The following is a 16,380-nucleotide window of genomic DNA, read 5'->3' as shown; positions in this document are numbered from 1 at the left end:
CAGTAATAGAACTTGAGTTTCTACAAAATGGCAAACCTGTTGACGACTATTAACGACTGCAATTGGTCTTACAGGAAAAGGAAGTTGCTGAATTGCAACTTATTACCAAACTTAAAACCATGGAGAGACCTGGTCTGAATAGAGACATTGGATTCTTATCTCATTATACATGATAAAGCTATTTTTAGCCATCTCACCCCTTGTGGTAAACCTATTAACAGTCATCAACAGGTTTACCACACCTATCAGCCAATCACCCATTTTCACCACCCTTCCGAGTAACACTCCTCCCCACCCTCTCAACTATATATAAGGGTCTGGTGACTTCTGTTTCAGGAAGAAGTGTGCGTGCACATGAAAGCTCATATCAATAACAAACTTGGCTGGTTTCTAAGGTGCTACCGGAAGGAATTTTTTTATTTTGTTTTGACTACGGCAGACCAACATGGCTACCTACTGGAGTTTCTACAGAAGGCCTTTCCCACATGGCAATTTAAAACCAGGCTTATGATGATGATGATGATTTGTTAAAATCTGTATACTGCCCTATACCCGCAGATCTCGGGGCTGTTTACAATATAAAAACAAAATATTTGTGATTAAAAACAATAAAGCAACAACCCAATAACTCCCCCTTATACATCTGAGACTATCGAGGACAGCGTCCAGATGCAAAGGAATGACTATTCTGGCACAGGGGAGCCTCCTCGGCTCTAATGTTAGAAATGAATCATTATGCCCAACCCTGCTGAGGCAAACGAAATGCCACCCCTCACGTGGGCACGGGAAGCTTCTCTTCTGTGTCTGCAGCCCAAACGAGGCCTTCTGCTGCTCCTTTTCTCTCCCCTCTTGAAACTTTGAACAGGCCTACACAGTTTGCTTCCCTGTCCTGACTTGTTGCCAATTTAAGAAACCAGAAACTCCTGAGATGACCTCGGGCCACCAGCTGGTTTCTGGCTCGGGAAGGCCCGCCTTGTGTTTCGTGCCAAGCATTCGTTCCCTGTATGCAGTTAAAGGAGAAGAAGACGTCGGAGGAGGTAGAAGAGGCGACGGCACTCCAGCCGGCCAGGAAGGAGCCATGGCTGCCGTCTTCCTCCCGGGCAACCTTCAAGATGAAGCCACTTGCTCGGTCTGCCTGGAGTACTTCAAGGACCCCGTCTCCATCGAGTGCGGCCACAACTTCTGCCGCTCCTGCATCGCCAAGAGCTGGAAGAGCCTGGAGAGCGATTTCCCCTGCCCTCAGTGCAGGGAGGTTTTCAAGGAGAAGAGCTTCAGGCCCAACAGACAGTTGGCCAACATGTCGGAGATCATCAGCCAGTTCATCGTGCATGGTGGCAAGGGCCTGGAGGAGGACGGGCTCTGCGAGAAGCACAAAGAGGCCCTCAAGCTCTACTGCAAGGACGACCAGAAGACCATCTGCGTGGTGTGCGACCGGTCTCGGGACCACAGGCCGCACACCGTGGTGCCCATAGAGGAGGCTGCCCAGGAATACAAGGTAAGAGATCTGATGCGCTGGTGTTCTGCGCAGGTGTGGTGGGAGTGGCCCCTAGCTGGATTGCTCACAGGCCTTTAGACGGACATTGTTTGCTGCTAAGAAGACAACCCCTAAAGCTGAGAGGAAAGTTCTCTCCAGAATTTGCAGAAGGGGAGTGGAGGAGAGCGGAGGGGAAGGGATGACAGACCCTTGGATCTCAGGGTTCGACTGCCTTTGGTTTTTGCTTTTCCAGGAGGCCTAGAACAGGAGGCATTGGCACCTGTCACTCTCTGAGCCCCCTCAGGATGTTGTCATCATCACATAAGAGCCCACCCACCTGTCAGATTTGGCCCACAAGGGGTGCAGGAGTTTATGATCTGGCCCTCCGGCCAAAAAATATCCCCCCCTCCTGCCCCCATTACCATATGGCTAGATAGGACCCAGGCAGTATTCTCTCTCTCTCCCCTGACGCCCCTGGAAGGGCAGGGTATAAATATTATTTAAACTGTAAAAGTTCCATGTTGGACTTTGGTTAAAGGCATAGGAGAGAAACTGGTCTCAAAAGCTGAAAGCTGCACGTTTCAAGGATGTACACAGAGAATTTGATTCCGTTTGCATTTATAAGCAATCTCCCCAAATTTGCACGTCTCCAAATTTTGCAGCGCAGTTCTCCAGTCACGTAATGTGTACAGATATGCATGTACTAGAGTAAAGTGTGCATACAAGTGCATATATCAGTGAAAATACTATACAGGAATGCATTGTAGAAGGGAAATTGCTTTGCAGAAATGTGTATTTTATTCAAAAGTGCATACGAAGTTGTGTCATTGAGGGGAAATTTGCACTGAAATGCTGAGTTTTTCTAAGGATGTGGTTTTCGTTTGTTTACAAAAATGCACAAACTGATGTGGAATTGTGGAGGGCAGGCCTTGAGAATAGAAAAAAAAAATGAGAAGCTGAGAGAAAAATGGACAGGTGTGTCCATCCCTAGTCTGGATGTGGCGTCTTAGAATAGCCAAGCATGGCAGTGCCTGCCTAGATATCTCTGCTCCCTAGTTAGCCCCATTGAGCTCAATGGGACTGACTCCCAGGTACGGGTGCATAGATTGCAGCTTGAATTTCCCATGGGAGGGCAGGCGTAAGTCGCACCTGTGCTGTTTGTCCTTGTCAGGCAGGAAAAGGTTAAGCAAGTAACCAAATTCCCAATCTATTTCTGGGAGGGAGACTTCCCAAAGTGGGAATAAGGTCACAGGCTGACACTGTTTCTCTGGAGCGCAGGAGCCCAGCTTGCTCTTTGGCTGTGCAGTGCCAATAGCTACTTAAAATAGAATTTACAGCTGATGAAGGAGGGATGGCTGCAGGCTTAGAAAGGCTGGTCCATTGGCCCTGGAAGATTTTGGGGCAAGTTGTTCTGTGCTTGAGCTACGGGTCCTCCGCCAACTTCCCTTTACACAAGTGGTCTTTGCACTGGGGACCACATAACTCCGGTCCTGAGAGATCTGCATTGGCTCCTAGTACATTTCCGAGCACAATTCAAAGTGTTGGTGCTGACCTTTAAAACCCTAAATGGCCTCGGTCCAGTATACCTGAAGGAGCGTCTCCACCCCCATCATTCAGCCCGGATGCTGAGGTCCAGCTCTGAGGGCCTTCTGGTGGTTCCCTCATTGCGAGAAGTGAGGTTACAGGGAACCAGACAGAGGGCCTTCTCGGTAGTGGCCCCCACCCAGTGGAACACCCTCCCTTCAGATGTGAAGGAAATAAGCAGCTATTCTATCTTCAAAAGACATCTGAAGGCAGCCCTGTTCAGGGAGGTTTTTAATATTTAATGCTGTATTGTTTTTAACACTTGATTGGGAGCCGCTCAGAGTGGCTGGGGAGATTCAGCCAGATGGGCGGGGTATAAATAATAAATAAATTATTATTATTATTATTATTATTATTATTATTATTATTATTGGGAATCTAAAGCTGGGTCTCCTTTTTTTATAAAATATTTATTAAGATTTTCAAAAAATTACAAAACAAAAAGAAAAAAACAAAATAAAACAAAATAAAAATGGTTAAAAACAATTCAATCTTTCCGTCACATATTTTTCATTTACTTATTTCCCGGACCTGCTCCCGCCTCCCTTTTCTGTATTCCAGTTCAGATTGTTAGTTCAGCAAATCCCTCCCCTCTTTATTCATCTTAAACTTCAATTTTAAAATATTGTGACATTAAATTTTTACCTATTAATAACCATTTTCTCTTATTCCCTTATAACATTACAGCTAAAGACCACTTAGTTTCTATCCAACATCGTACTAATATTCATTAATTTTACAATATTTCTGTAGATAATCTTTAAACTTCTTCCAATCTTCTTCCACCAACTCTTCTCCCTGGTCTTGGATTCTGTCAGTCATTTCTGCCAATTCCATATAGTCCATCACCTTCATCTGTCAGTCCTTTTTTATTTTTAATACAGCTGCCATGAAGGGCTCCCAATTTACATAGGCACCCAAGGCTGTTGGAAAGCAGTTTCAGCGAAGGGCAGTGATTCAAATCAGGGCTATGGTCTGACTGCACATAACGTAGCAGTCTTGTTGAAGCTACGTTGTTCTGTCGTGGGAAGTTACAGGGGAACCCCAGGGTTAATGTGATCTGGTGCTTAGAGCAGGGATGGCCTACAACTCCCATCAGCCCCAGACAGCATGGCCAGTGGTCATGGAGGATGGGAGTTGTAGTCCAATGACACCAGGTTCCCCATCCCTAGGTTAAAGCCAGGTGTTGTGATAGGGCTGGTGAGTTGTGGATTCAAATCCCTGCTCGGCCACGGGGTTTACTGGGTGACCTTGGGACAGCCCCCATTCAGTCTTACCTGCTTTACATGGTGGTTGTGAGTTTAAAACAAACATGAGAGAAACCCTGGTGGGTCATTCTGTTCTGCATTCTGTTTGACCAGAATTTTCCCTCTGCTTATGGGAAGCCCACATGCAGGAACTGACGGCAGCAGCGCTCCATCTGTTGCTGCCAAATTACTGTTGCAGCCTGAAGGGTGTTGTCAGGGAACTGACATCGGAGCGAGAGGCTAAGGGGAGGCTCCCAGATGATGCTGGTGAAGGACCCAGCAGCAGGGGGAGAAACAGCTCAGGAGAGGGGGAAGCCAATCAGCGCAACACCAGGGATAAAGGGGGGCAGACGGGGGGAATTGGAGAGAGGGCTCCAGGACTCTTCACTGGACATCAGTGATGAGAGCCCAGGTCCTCCGCTACCCACGCCTTCCCTGCGCAGAAGACTCCCGCGCAGTGAGAGGAGGAGGAGACTGGGTGTCAAACAACTTTTATGTTGGAAGAGATTCAAGAAACGCCCACTGACGGATTCTGCCAGTGACTGAGGCAGCCACCATGAGAAGGGGCTGTGCAGTCAGAAAGGTTTAACAAGGCAAATTAACCGAGAAAGGCACCAGTTTACCCACGAGTAACTCATACCTATTACAGGTGTGTATGTGTTTTTGTGTCAAACCACGTGCCAATATGAGCTTTTTGGAAGAAAGTGAGATCTAAATGAAGCAAACTAAAGCTATGCCACTTTTAGTTTTGTTTGAAGGAAGGTTGGACGTAAATGTAATAAACAAAGAATAGATCAGTGAATCGTTTTTAATTGAATTTATTTCCTATCTTTCCTCCCCAAGGGTGGCAAACAGATACACATTAAAAAAACAACAACACTTATTGACAGCTGCACGAATTATTATAGCTAGGAAGTGGAAGGGGCAAGCAGAAAATAAAATGGAAGAATTGTATAAAGAGCTGTGGGATATAGCTATTAACGATACATTAACATGTACCTTTAAGGTAAGCTGGGGAATATGCAGGAGAAACGAGTCTGAGGAGATATGGAAAGTGTTTGTAGAATGTGTACTGTTAAAACGGAAAGGGGTCAAACCATCACAAGAGGTGTTGAAATTTTGGAAGGTTGGGTAGTTACATTGGAATGGTCTCGGTGGTGGGGTGCACATTTTTATTCCTATTTATGTATGATTATTACTTTGTCAAAATAAAATTTAAAATAAGACAAAAAGAAAAGGAAAACAAAGGAAAACATTCCAAAACAGATTAAAACATTCCAAAAACAATTTAAATTAAAAAAAAACCCAACAAGCAGTCACAGTAAAAAACTATTCTGTCCAATAACCTTGGGGTTGCCAGGAACAGTATTCAATAATAATAATAATAATAATAATAATAATAATAATAATAATAATAAAATTTATTATTTATACCCCACCCATCTGGCTGGGTCCCCCCAGCCACTCTGGGCGGCTTCCAACAAAACACTAAAATACAATAACCTATTAAACATTAAAAGCTTCCCTAAACAGGGCTGCCTTTAGATGTCTTCTAAAAGTTTGGTAGTTATTTTTCTCTTTGACATCTGGTGGGAGGGTGTTCCACAGGGCGGGCGCCACTACCGAGAAGGCCCTCTGCCTGGTTCCCTGTAACCTGGCTTCTCGCAGCGAGGGAACCGCCCGAAGGCCCTCAGCACTGGACCTCAGCGTCCAGGCAGAATGATGGAAGTGGAGATGCTCCTTCAGGTATACTGGACCACCAGATGCCTGGGAAAACGGGAATGTTTTCAAATTCCTCCTGAAAGTTAACAAAGGAGACAGGCACAGCTCACTAGGGGAGGGCATTCCACAGCCACCACTGAAAAATGGTGTGGAAGCAGGAATAACACAGCCAGTCCCAATGCCACTGTGCCATTGCTCTGGTCATTTTTGGAGTCCCCTGGCTAACTGCATTTATGTAAAGAAGAAACAAACATTGGGCGATCAAGTCACAGATCTCCTGGGCAATGTATATTTAGGCCTTCAGGTTAATTTAGCTAGAAGAGCTACCGCTCCATGCACGAATCACTGGTTAGTTCCAGGTATCACTTGCTAATAGGAATGTTGGGAGCTTGTCCACATGGGCCATCACTTAGCACGGGCAATGCAAACATAGCAAGGCTAAGCCTCCTGGCCCAGCTCTGAATGGGAGCCAAGTTGGGAGGTACTAAGGAACAGGGATCTGCCAGGACCTGCAGATAGCAGTGCAAATTGACCTCTAAACGACCTGTTTATTGAGGCTTACATAGAGGTTAGACTAGGTCTGATCTTTACTGAGCATTTGTTCTGATTTATTTGCAGGAAAGGTGACAATTCATCTTGATTTGCTTGTGCAGGTGTACATGTACAGCTTCACCCCATGTTTTTTCAATGCCTTTCCCCATCACTTTCCTAACTGCAAAAAGTCTGGTGTTTTTTTTAAAGTAGGCTAGTTGCACAAGGCTGGCAGACCGCTTTAACTGTGCAAACCTACATTTCCTGCAAAATGCAGTCTGGAGGCAACCTTAAAACATGGCTGCACATTAGTCATCATCTCTCCATGCCAGAGCACATTGAGAAGATGACCCTCCTTTTAATACTCCTTGATGTCTATTGTAGGTCAGCACATTAAAATGGTAAGCAGGACTTCATCCAAGCCAGGGATCACTAGGTTTGAACCTCATAATCTTTGTTCAGTATCCATCAGCATTAAGCATGTGAAATAACACAGAGCCAACTGTGGACTGCATCTCCCTTGTCAATCATCATTGTGACAGTGGCCTACGTGAGAATTGTTTCCCGTTCCTCCGAGTCTGAGACTGCAGCTTTGAGCCAGATCTGAGTCCAGAAGCATCTAATTTTAGAAATTAAACATGGGAGGTGTAATAAATCCTTGCCATGTGGGTATTAGTGCTGCCAGGTGGAACAGCAAGGCAAAAGCATCGCCTTTCTCTGCTTTCAGCTTCTGAGTGGAGGCAGGAACGCTGGCTTGAAACACCTGGCAACCCTAATGGGCACTGCCAGTTGCAACTCCACACACACACACACACTGTTATGTACCATTACGTGTAGTGCTGCATAAAGGAAACCATTATGATTGTAACTAACGCCTTATCTCAGTGGGGAGGGGTGTTATGTACTGAAGTTCTCACCCTGGGCCAGCAGGGGGATACTGTAGATAGTTTTTACTCAGGTCCACATATGCAAATAAGGGATCAAAAGTGACGTTCAGTGATTGGATAGTTATAGAAAGTGGTTACAGTTACGTTGTACTCGAGCTCTATATAAGTAGGCTGGCTGAACCCTTCAGTTCAGTTCTGTTCCAGCTTACAAATAAAGAGCTGTTTGAAGAACCGCTGTGTCATCTGATATGTTCACCCACAATTTCACACACACACACAGAGTGCCATAATTACGTATAAGCTAAACAAGCTATAGCTTAGGGCCCCACTCTCTTGGGGGCCCCCAAAAGAATTTAAAGGGGGGAAAACCCACTGGATGTACATTTCCAAAATATAAGATAAAAAACAAAATAAAATAAAACCTACTGACCTACTTAGGATGTAAGTCACGGGCCCCGCCTGCTAGCCTGCTCCCTAAAATATCATTGGTTTGCTCATTTCTGTATATAGGGTGCCTACATTCTGCATAGACTGGTGAAATGGCAACATGTGCAAATGGCTTTAGATACCTATTAGGTCCATCATTTACCAGATAGCATATATTCAACACAAAAAACAGTGACAATTTGTTTTTGACAAAGGACAGCTGGGCATATAAAGGGCCCCATTACCTCCAGTAGCTTAGGGCCTCATCAAACCTAAATCTGGCCCTGTGTGCGCGCACACACACACACACTTGTTGTTGTTTAGTCATGTCCGACTCGTTGTGACCCCCTGGACCAGAGCACGCCAGGCACTCTTGTCTTCCACTGCCTCCTGCAGTTTGGTCAAACTCATGCTGGTAGCTTTGAGAACACTGTCCAACCATCTCGTCCTCTGTCGTCCACTTCTCCTTGTGCCCTCCATCTTTCCCAACATCAGGGTCTTTTCCAAGGAGTCTTCTCTTCTCATGAGGTGGCCAAAGTATTGGAGCCTTGGCCAAAGTACTGGAGTGCACACACACACCTACTCAAATCCCTGCAAATATACAAGTTGCTGTCAGGAATGACGTGGTCCTGGGGGTCCAATGAATTCTGCATCAGCTGACATTCCTTTTGCCAATAGGATTTCCCACTTTTATCAGACTGGAGAGATCCTGGTTCAATTCCTCACTCACCAAGGAGCCCAAATGGGTGCCTATCATGATCTCTCGGCCTACTCTATTTCACAGGGCTGTTTTAGAAGGATAAGGTGGGTGGAATTATTGCAGAACAGCTTGAGCCCCCTGGAAGAAAGCTGTGATAAAAATGCAGTAAATGAACAGAATGCCGTAGTTGCTTGAGAAGCAGCAATTCCGGAGGTTAAGCCTTCTGCATAACTGTCCCTCCAAGATTTCTGTGCCTGGATTCCCACTTAACGCAACTCCTTCTCCTTAGTAGCATTGGACCCTGCCTTAAGGTGAGACAGACCATTGTCCATTATTGAAGGACCAGCCACATCTGCTATTGGGTCCCCGGAGCACAGATTCACACAAAGCGGCAAAACGTCCTTGCAGGTTATTAACAGGATTTTATTTGAAGTGCATATATGCAGAACAAAGGTACAGGGTGATAAGCAACCTGCACACCCAGTCAGGGTGCGCCCCCTTTTTATAGATTTGCAGAATACAATACCACCTGATTTCTTGTAAATCACCTGATTTCTTGTAAATCGAAACTTATAGTAAGTTCCTATTACCATGTAAGGTCTTGGCCTCCCTCTCTCTTTCCTGCAATCTCCCTCCTCCTGGGGTTACAATAAAATCCATTCAACCTTATTCTTTATCTCTATCCGCCCAACCAGACATTCCAGCGAGAGGCCCATTTATACTGTAACATTTAAGCAACAGAAAAAACCCTGTCCTGCTGGCTGGTGTGGAAACCTCCCCCCTTTGGGATAATATAGGACAATATTGTAATATGCCCCTTCATTATGGCCATATATATATATAGCCAGAGTCTTTCTCAGGAAGCAGGTCTTTCCCACCTCTACCAACTGGATGTTAAACTTGTAATATTCTGCATTCAAAACGCATGCCATTTTTATATGGATGGTGAACTGCAGCCTGATGCAGCAAAAATATGCGATGGGACCAACTGACTACCTTTAACGTTATCTCTCAGTTATCAGTATAAAACTTGTTTTGTGGCTCCAGGTATGGATTGCACTTTCTCCTGCAGAACAGATCCCAAAGTACACGAAAAATGCAGGAACTTTTATGTGTGTGTGTGTGTGTGTGTGTGTGTGTGTGTGTGTGTATATATATATATATGCAGGTTTTGGTGTCTTCGGGTGTCTTCCCGTGTAAGAGTCGGGGTGTCTGTGCGACGTTTCGACGAGGTCTCACTCGTCATCTTCAGGCTGGTGCTTTCGGCTTCTTGTTACTGGAACAGAGCAGAATCTGGTGTTTGAGTTCCTATAAATACTGTTGAGGGGTGTGGTGTATAGCCTCCAACGTTCTGGGCAGAGAGGAAGTTCCTAGATTAGTGTGCCTCTTCTTCTTTTGTTCCTTAATTACTTGAGGGATATCTTGAGTGATTTCATGAGTGATATTCTGAATACACGTCCCGCCTGCCAGACATCTGGAAATTAGCCCTCCCCACAAAAACCGACACCAGAACCAGAGGCACACAGAACGCCGTCACCAATCAACCACACCAGACCCAAACCCAGACCCTCTCCACAGACATATTACAGACTCCATCCAGTAGCCAAACTATAGTGGCACCTCCGGATGCTGCACCCCCCTGCAATCCCTACACAGATCTGGCTGGCACAAGGCACAAAACCACAGCTCGCCCCTATACACGAAGCCAAGCCAGAGCACAACTAAATGCAGCACAGCCATCTTCTCAGAAAAACTCTTCACAAGCTCAAGAGGTCAAGACACAAAAGCTTTAGCAACTAATCTACACTTAATGACCCACCCAGTGGTATTCAGAATATCACTCATGAAATCACTCAAGATATCCCTCAAGTAATTAAGGAACAAAAGAAGAAGAGGCACACTAATCTAGGAACTTCCTCTCTGCCCAGAACGTTGGAGGCTATACACCACACCCCTCAACAGTATTTATAGGAACTCAAACACCAGATTCTGCTCTGTTCCAGTAACAAGAAGCCGAAAGCACCAGCCTGAAGATGACGAGTGAGACCTCGTCGAAACGTCGCACAGACACCCCGACTCTTACACGGGAAGACACCCGAAGACACCAAAACCTGCATTCCTGTACCCGTGAAAATCTACGAAAGCATATATATATCTATATCTCAATTTTATGTTTTTGGATCTTAGGAACAAATTCAGACCCGTTTGGATTTCTTGAAGAAAGAGAGACAGGAGCTTCTGGAATTCAAAACACAGGACGACAAGAAAAGCCAAGACCTTTTGGTGGGTATCAGTGGTTACTTACAAGCTGGCAAATGGGTACAGCATTGACTCAGATGAGGGGGTATAATATAACAGAGCTGAAAAGGGTTGAATGGGTGGGGGCTGCCCTTTTGCCTTTCGTAGCAGCTTTGTAGCACCCTGCTTGTGGTTAACGCTTAGCTGGAATGAAATATTCAACGCAGCAATAGAGAAATTAAAATAATAATTTATTTGTCAGACAAATAAATGAGAGGCACAGTGGTATATGGTTACCAAGCTCTGGCCTGGGCTCCTGCCATTATGGCCAGCACTTATATTCCCTCAGCCCAGCCCCCTTGCTCCTCCTTTGGCTGCCTCTGTCCAATCAGCCTGGTTGAATTTCCTATTGGCTGATTGCTATAACCAATCCTAAAAGATACACCCATTTCCTATTGCCTTTTATGGGATACAAAAAGCTATATATTCTTCTATCTATAAATGACAAATAAGTAGTCATATATCTTACATTTGTCTCAACAAGGAACCTTAATTACCAGCTTACCTCTTGCCCTCCTTGCCCTATTGCCCTCCAAAACAGATGGTTAATAGTTTTAAATTTTTATCTTAGACAGATGTCAGAGATCTTGGGTTCACATTCTCATGCATCATCAATGAAAGATCTCCTTTTTGGAGGTCTTTAAACAATGGCCTGACAACCATATATCAGGAGTGCTAGATGGCGTCTCCTGTCTGGCAGGGGGCTGGGCTCGTTTGCCCCTCTGGTCTCCTACAGCAATATGACTCTATGAAATAAGAATTTAACATTTCTTTCTTTCTAGATCCTTTGCATAATTACATTTAAGCCAGTATATTTCATACATTATCATAGATAGCTTTTTAGAAGAATAAACCTTCTCAAAGTAAAAGGAAGGAATCAGTTTACAGCCTCAAAATAAAATAGGAAAAAAGCCTCTTCTGTTTACACTCCCCTTCTCCAGCCAGTTGCTTTCTTTTCCATTTGCTCTTGGCCTTTAACCTTAGGAAGATATGGCTCAAGTTTAATGGAGGCACATGGTTTTATTTTACTATTTACCAAACTCTTAATTATGTAGGGTCAGTGTAACCTTGCTCTTCAGCCTGTAATTCCCTTTTTACGACTTTGAGAATTGTTTTCTGCTATAAATCAGGGGGGGGGGCCCTTGTCCAGGAGGATAAACATCTTGCCAAAGTACTTAGGCAGCTGGTCTTCTGCCTGGCACAAAACATTTGAAAATCTTTAAGCTCATTTTAAAATACAGACCCTAATCAAACTATAAGCCTTGATAAAAATGCAGGCTATGATTAGATGCCTCAGCTTAATATTGTGATGAAGTGTGGAGCTGGTAAAGCAAAGACAAGCATTATCATGCACTGCCTATGTCTGCCCATGTAGCTCCTCTTGAAGGTGCAGAGCATGACAAGAATTTGAATTTGAAAATTTTGAATTTGAATTTGAAATCCCACAGTCAAGCATTGCTACACAGAGAACAGAGGTCTTTGGGCTACATCCTCACTCAAAAGAGAGAATATAAATGTGCTTTAACGTTGCTTCTGGGTTACATGACAGTAGAATACAAGGGGTATCTGGATGAGTTCCACAGCAACAGGTTCACAGCCAAAGACCTCTGTTCTGTGTGCCAATTGACTTCATGGGCAGGCCCCTTGGTTACGTGGCTGGTTAAAGCAGTTTCAACTCATAACAGACTCAGAGCACAAATTTATAGAGCAGATGACAAACTAGGTGAAAGGTTAGGAGTGTCCCTTGTTATTTTTGCAAATTATAACTCTGTTCCTTATCCTCTGCTGCCATCTATTGTTTGTACTTATTTATCATTACTCTCCTTCTACAGCCTTTGTGGAAGCGAAAAGATGCTTCCTGGGTGTTCCCCTTTTTGGGGGCAGGATTCAAATCACATACCGGCAAATTCAGGTTACACGATTAAAGTGGATTTGGAGCTTGTAAGCAACTAGCCTACATCCCATAAAGCTTTTTGCAATAAGGAAAGTGATGGCAACATGTATTGGAAAATGTAAGTTTGGCTGCCGTCCCAAAACACGCCAGTAGATGCCCTCACTTGTAATTTAAGGAGAGGCTCTTTTTAAAGGCAGAGTAACGGGTGGCGCTGTGGGTAAAACCTCAGCGCCTAGGACTTGCTGATCGCATGGTCAGCGGTTCGAATCCCCGTGGCGGGGTGTGCTCCCATTGTTCAGTCCAAGCTCCTGCCCACCTACCAGTTTGAAAGCACCCTTAAGTGCAAGTAGATAAATAGGTACCGCTTTATAGCGGGAAGGTAAACGGCGTTTCCGTGTGCTGCTCTGGTGCCAGTTCGCCAGAGCAGCTTCGTCACGCTTGCCACGTGACCCGGAAGTGTTTCCGGACAGCGCTGGCTCCTGGCCTCTAGAGTGAGATGAGCGCACAACCCTAGAGTCTGTCAAGACTGGCCCGTACAGGCAGGGGTACCTTTACCTTAACGGTTAGGTTACAGGTTTTAGGGGGTCAGTCTGGATGACACCCAGGGATCCCTTACAAACTTGTGATCCTGTGTAGATGAGGTTAGAATCTATAAGAGTCAAGCGACCAGACTTCCGGAGGCGGTGCGAAACGGGCAATGGCGGTCCTCTTCAGTCTCTGAAGAGGGGCTCCGCAGGAAAGGATCGTTCGCTACGGCACAGCGACGATCCATCAAGAAAAACCACGAGCAGAGTGAGCTCGTGGCCGTGGGACTCGGCGGGCACCTGGAGCGACCCCCAAAACGAAGAAGGGACCCCGTAAGGGGCTCCGGAAGCGCGGAGGGGAAGCGGTGCTGAGAGTACATCGCTCTTTCTGCGGGAGCGAAGCCGCGCGGCTGTTGCTGATGAGCGCCGACCTTTCTTCCTTAAGCATTGGACTCTAAATCATCTACTCGTGAGTAAGAAGAGTATTAATTCGGAATTGTAAATTGTAAATTTGGCTGAAAGCGGGAGACGAGAAAAAGGAAGTCCGTCTCCCGGTAGTGCTTAGAGATCAAAGGCAAAGGAACAGACAACCTGGAAGCAATAGAAAAAGATTTTAAAACGGGAAGCACCATGCGTCTGGTGGAACTAGCAATTGAAGGGAAAGGCAAGCTCTCTTTTTTCTTTCTGTTACTGTGCTGATTTAACTTGGAGACCTTCTCCCCTTGTGGATTTTAAAAACTTTAAAAAACCCAGTCCCGGGCTGGCAGGGGAAAAAGGGTTGCTTTGCGGATACATCTATAAAGTTGAAATGGATACATAGAGGCATTATTGGAAGATACAATTAAACAACTGTATCTTGCACCTTCAGATAGGACTATTGTGGTAACATTGAAAGGGCTCTGCCAGTGGAAAAAAGTTTTTAAGGACTATTGTTAACTTATTCAGCTGCAGGAACTTTAATGGCGACCAAAACTTTATTCCTTCTTTCCTGAACTGCAACAATACTCCCTCTAGTGGAGTTTGGGATTTACAAATTCCTGAGAACTAACTTTGTTTTGACTCTATGTGGTTTGGTTATCTACTTTGAGGCCTGTCTTTCCCATGGAACATTTGACAGTTTGACCTTGAATCCAAAGACAGGTGTGGAATGAGTGGCCCTCCAAAAACAAGAGCTGCGTCGAAAGCAGGGAAAGGCCAACTTGTACAAACAACTCTGATTTCTCAGGCTCGCAGATCTTCAGTCCCTGCTGTTTTACAGGGAGCTGTACCCTCAACAACAGCTCCATCTAAGGAAGCTGAACAGCCAACAACTGAGGATATGGCAGCAGGGGGATCTGGCACTCTTCTAGAGGAAATGCTACAACAATTTGCAATTTTGAATAAGAAGGTTGATGACCAAACAGCAAAAATTGACTTAGCCACATCTTCAATCACTAAACTATCTGAACAAGTGGCTAAGCATTCACAAGAAATTGGGAATTTAAAAGACGCCACATCTGAGAGTCGGAAATTGGCCGAGGCTGCAAACGAAAAAGCTGATCAGGCAATCCAGAAAGTGGATGAATTGAAAGGAGAGGTAAGGCCACTACATAAACATATCAGTGACCAGCAGGCCTATCTGTCTATGGTGGAACTGAGAAACAGGGAAAATAATTTAAGATTACGCTCTATCCCAGAGATTGAGAAAGAGGATTTGACCGGCTTTTTGACAACAGAATTCTCTAAATTCTGGGGTATAAAGGAAGACACAGACTTTAAAATAACAACTGCATTCAGACTGGGAAGAATTGCCAGGAAGGACAGGCCCAGAGATTGTTTGATCATCTTAAGGACCAAGCAGGAGAGAGACAAATTACTTGACCTACACTTCAATAAAGCACTTGAGATTCAGGACAGAAGAGCAGAAATTTACAAGGATATCCCTAAACAATTACTGGATCTCAGATCTAACTACACTGATCTAGCTGGACTTCTGAGAAGTAGCGGAATACCTTACAGGTGGGAGTTTCCACAAGGCCTATCATTCACCTACAAAGGAAAGAAGATTAAAATCAAAACGAAAGAGGATAGCCAGAAGTTTCTACACGATCACGGAGAAGACCTGCAGAAGGGAGTAGCAGCCCTTTGGCCTCCACCAGAGTCTGGAAAAGAGCCAGTACCCTCGGATTTGGACAAAAAAGAAGACGCCCCATAAAGAGCAACAACAGATTGATACAGGATGTCTCTACAGCTGTATAGTTGGAATATTAATGGCGCAAATTCCCCGGAAAAACGCAAAAGGATTTTCCATATTTTGAAGAAAGAACATTTGGATATAATCTGTCTGCAAGAAACTCATGTGACCAGGCTCCATAGGAAAGTGTTAATAAACAAAAGATTAGGCCAAGAATTTATTTCATCAGACAGAGTTAAAAAGAGAGGCGTGGTGATCTACGCAAAGGAGAATTTATCACCAAAATTTTTGTTTAAAGACGAACAAGGAAGAATCCTGGCAATTGAAATACAAACCCAAGGAGAAAAAGTTTTGATACTAGGAATCTACGCACCAAATGAGGGGAAATCAGAATTTTACAAGAAGCTACATGAGACATTACTGGACTATCTGGACTATTCTAACATCATTATGATGGGAGACATGAATGGGGTCGTCTCTACCTATATGGATAAGTCACAGAACCAGAACTTGACCAAGGATGGAAGACTACCAAAAACTTTTTTCGAACTAACTGACAATATGGATTTGATTGATTTATGGAGGACGAGAAACCCCCTAGGTAAAGAAGGAACTTTCTTTTCTGAGGCCCACCTGTCATGGACAAGAATCGACCAAATTTGGACAACTAGAGGGCTGGCACCTAAGACTACAAGAGTAGAAATCTGCCCAAAGACCTGCTCCGACCACAACGCTCTGAAAATGGAAATGAGATTTACTACTGCCGATTCCTTCAGATGGAAAATGAATGACAATCTGCTAAGAGATCAAGAGATTGTAAAGAAGGCCCAAAAAGCTTTAAAGGACTATTTTGAAATTAACTTGAACACCTCGGTGGAAAAAAGAATAATCTGGGACGCAAGTAAAGCTGTTATGAGAGG

General features: G+C 44.6%; 1 protein-coding gene across 3 annotated transcripts in view; it reads left to right on the top strand.

The window, feature by feature from the left end:
- Nucleotides 1-631: 631 nt before the first annotated feature.
- Nucleotides 632-16,380, top strand: part of LOC309524893 (E3 ubiquitin-protein ligase TRIM7-like) — a 254,550-nt gene continuing 238,801 nt past the window's right edge. For 2 of the 3 annotated variants that reach the window (XR_014216028.1, XM_082210103.1), the window contains exons 1-2: nt 633-1,495; nt 10,759-10,854. Coding sequence is in view for 2 of the 3 variants with exons in the window: in XM_082210103.1 (XP_082066229.1) it covers nt 929-1,495; nt 10,759-10,854 (663 nt within the window). In the remaining variant the exon portion in view is untranslated. Of the gene's footprint in view, nt 1,496-10,758; nt 10,855-16,380 lie in introns of all 3 variants that reach the window. The other variant, XM_082210104.1, reaches the window with a different exon arrangement.

This window comes from Podarcis vaucheri (assembly GCF_965113315.1).
Source record: "Podarcis vaucheri genome assembly, chromosome: 2".
NCBI classification, from domain to species: Eukaryota; Metazoa; Chordata; class Lepidosauria; order Squamata; family Lacertidae; genus Podarcis; species Podarcis vaucheri.
The sequence above is the reverse complement of the archived record's forward strand: the minus strand, read 5'-3'. Positions and strand labels throughout refer to the sequence as shown.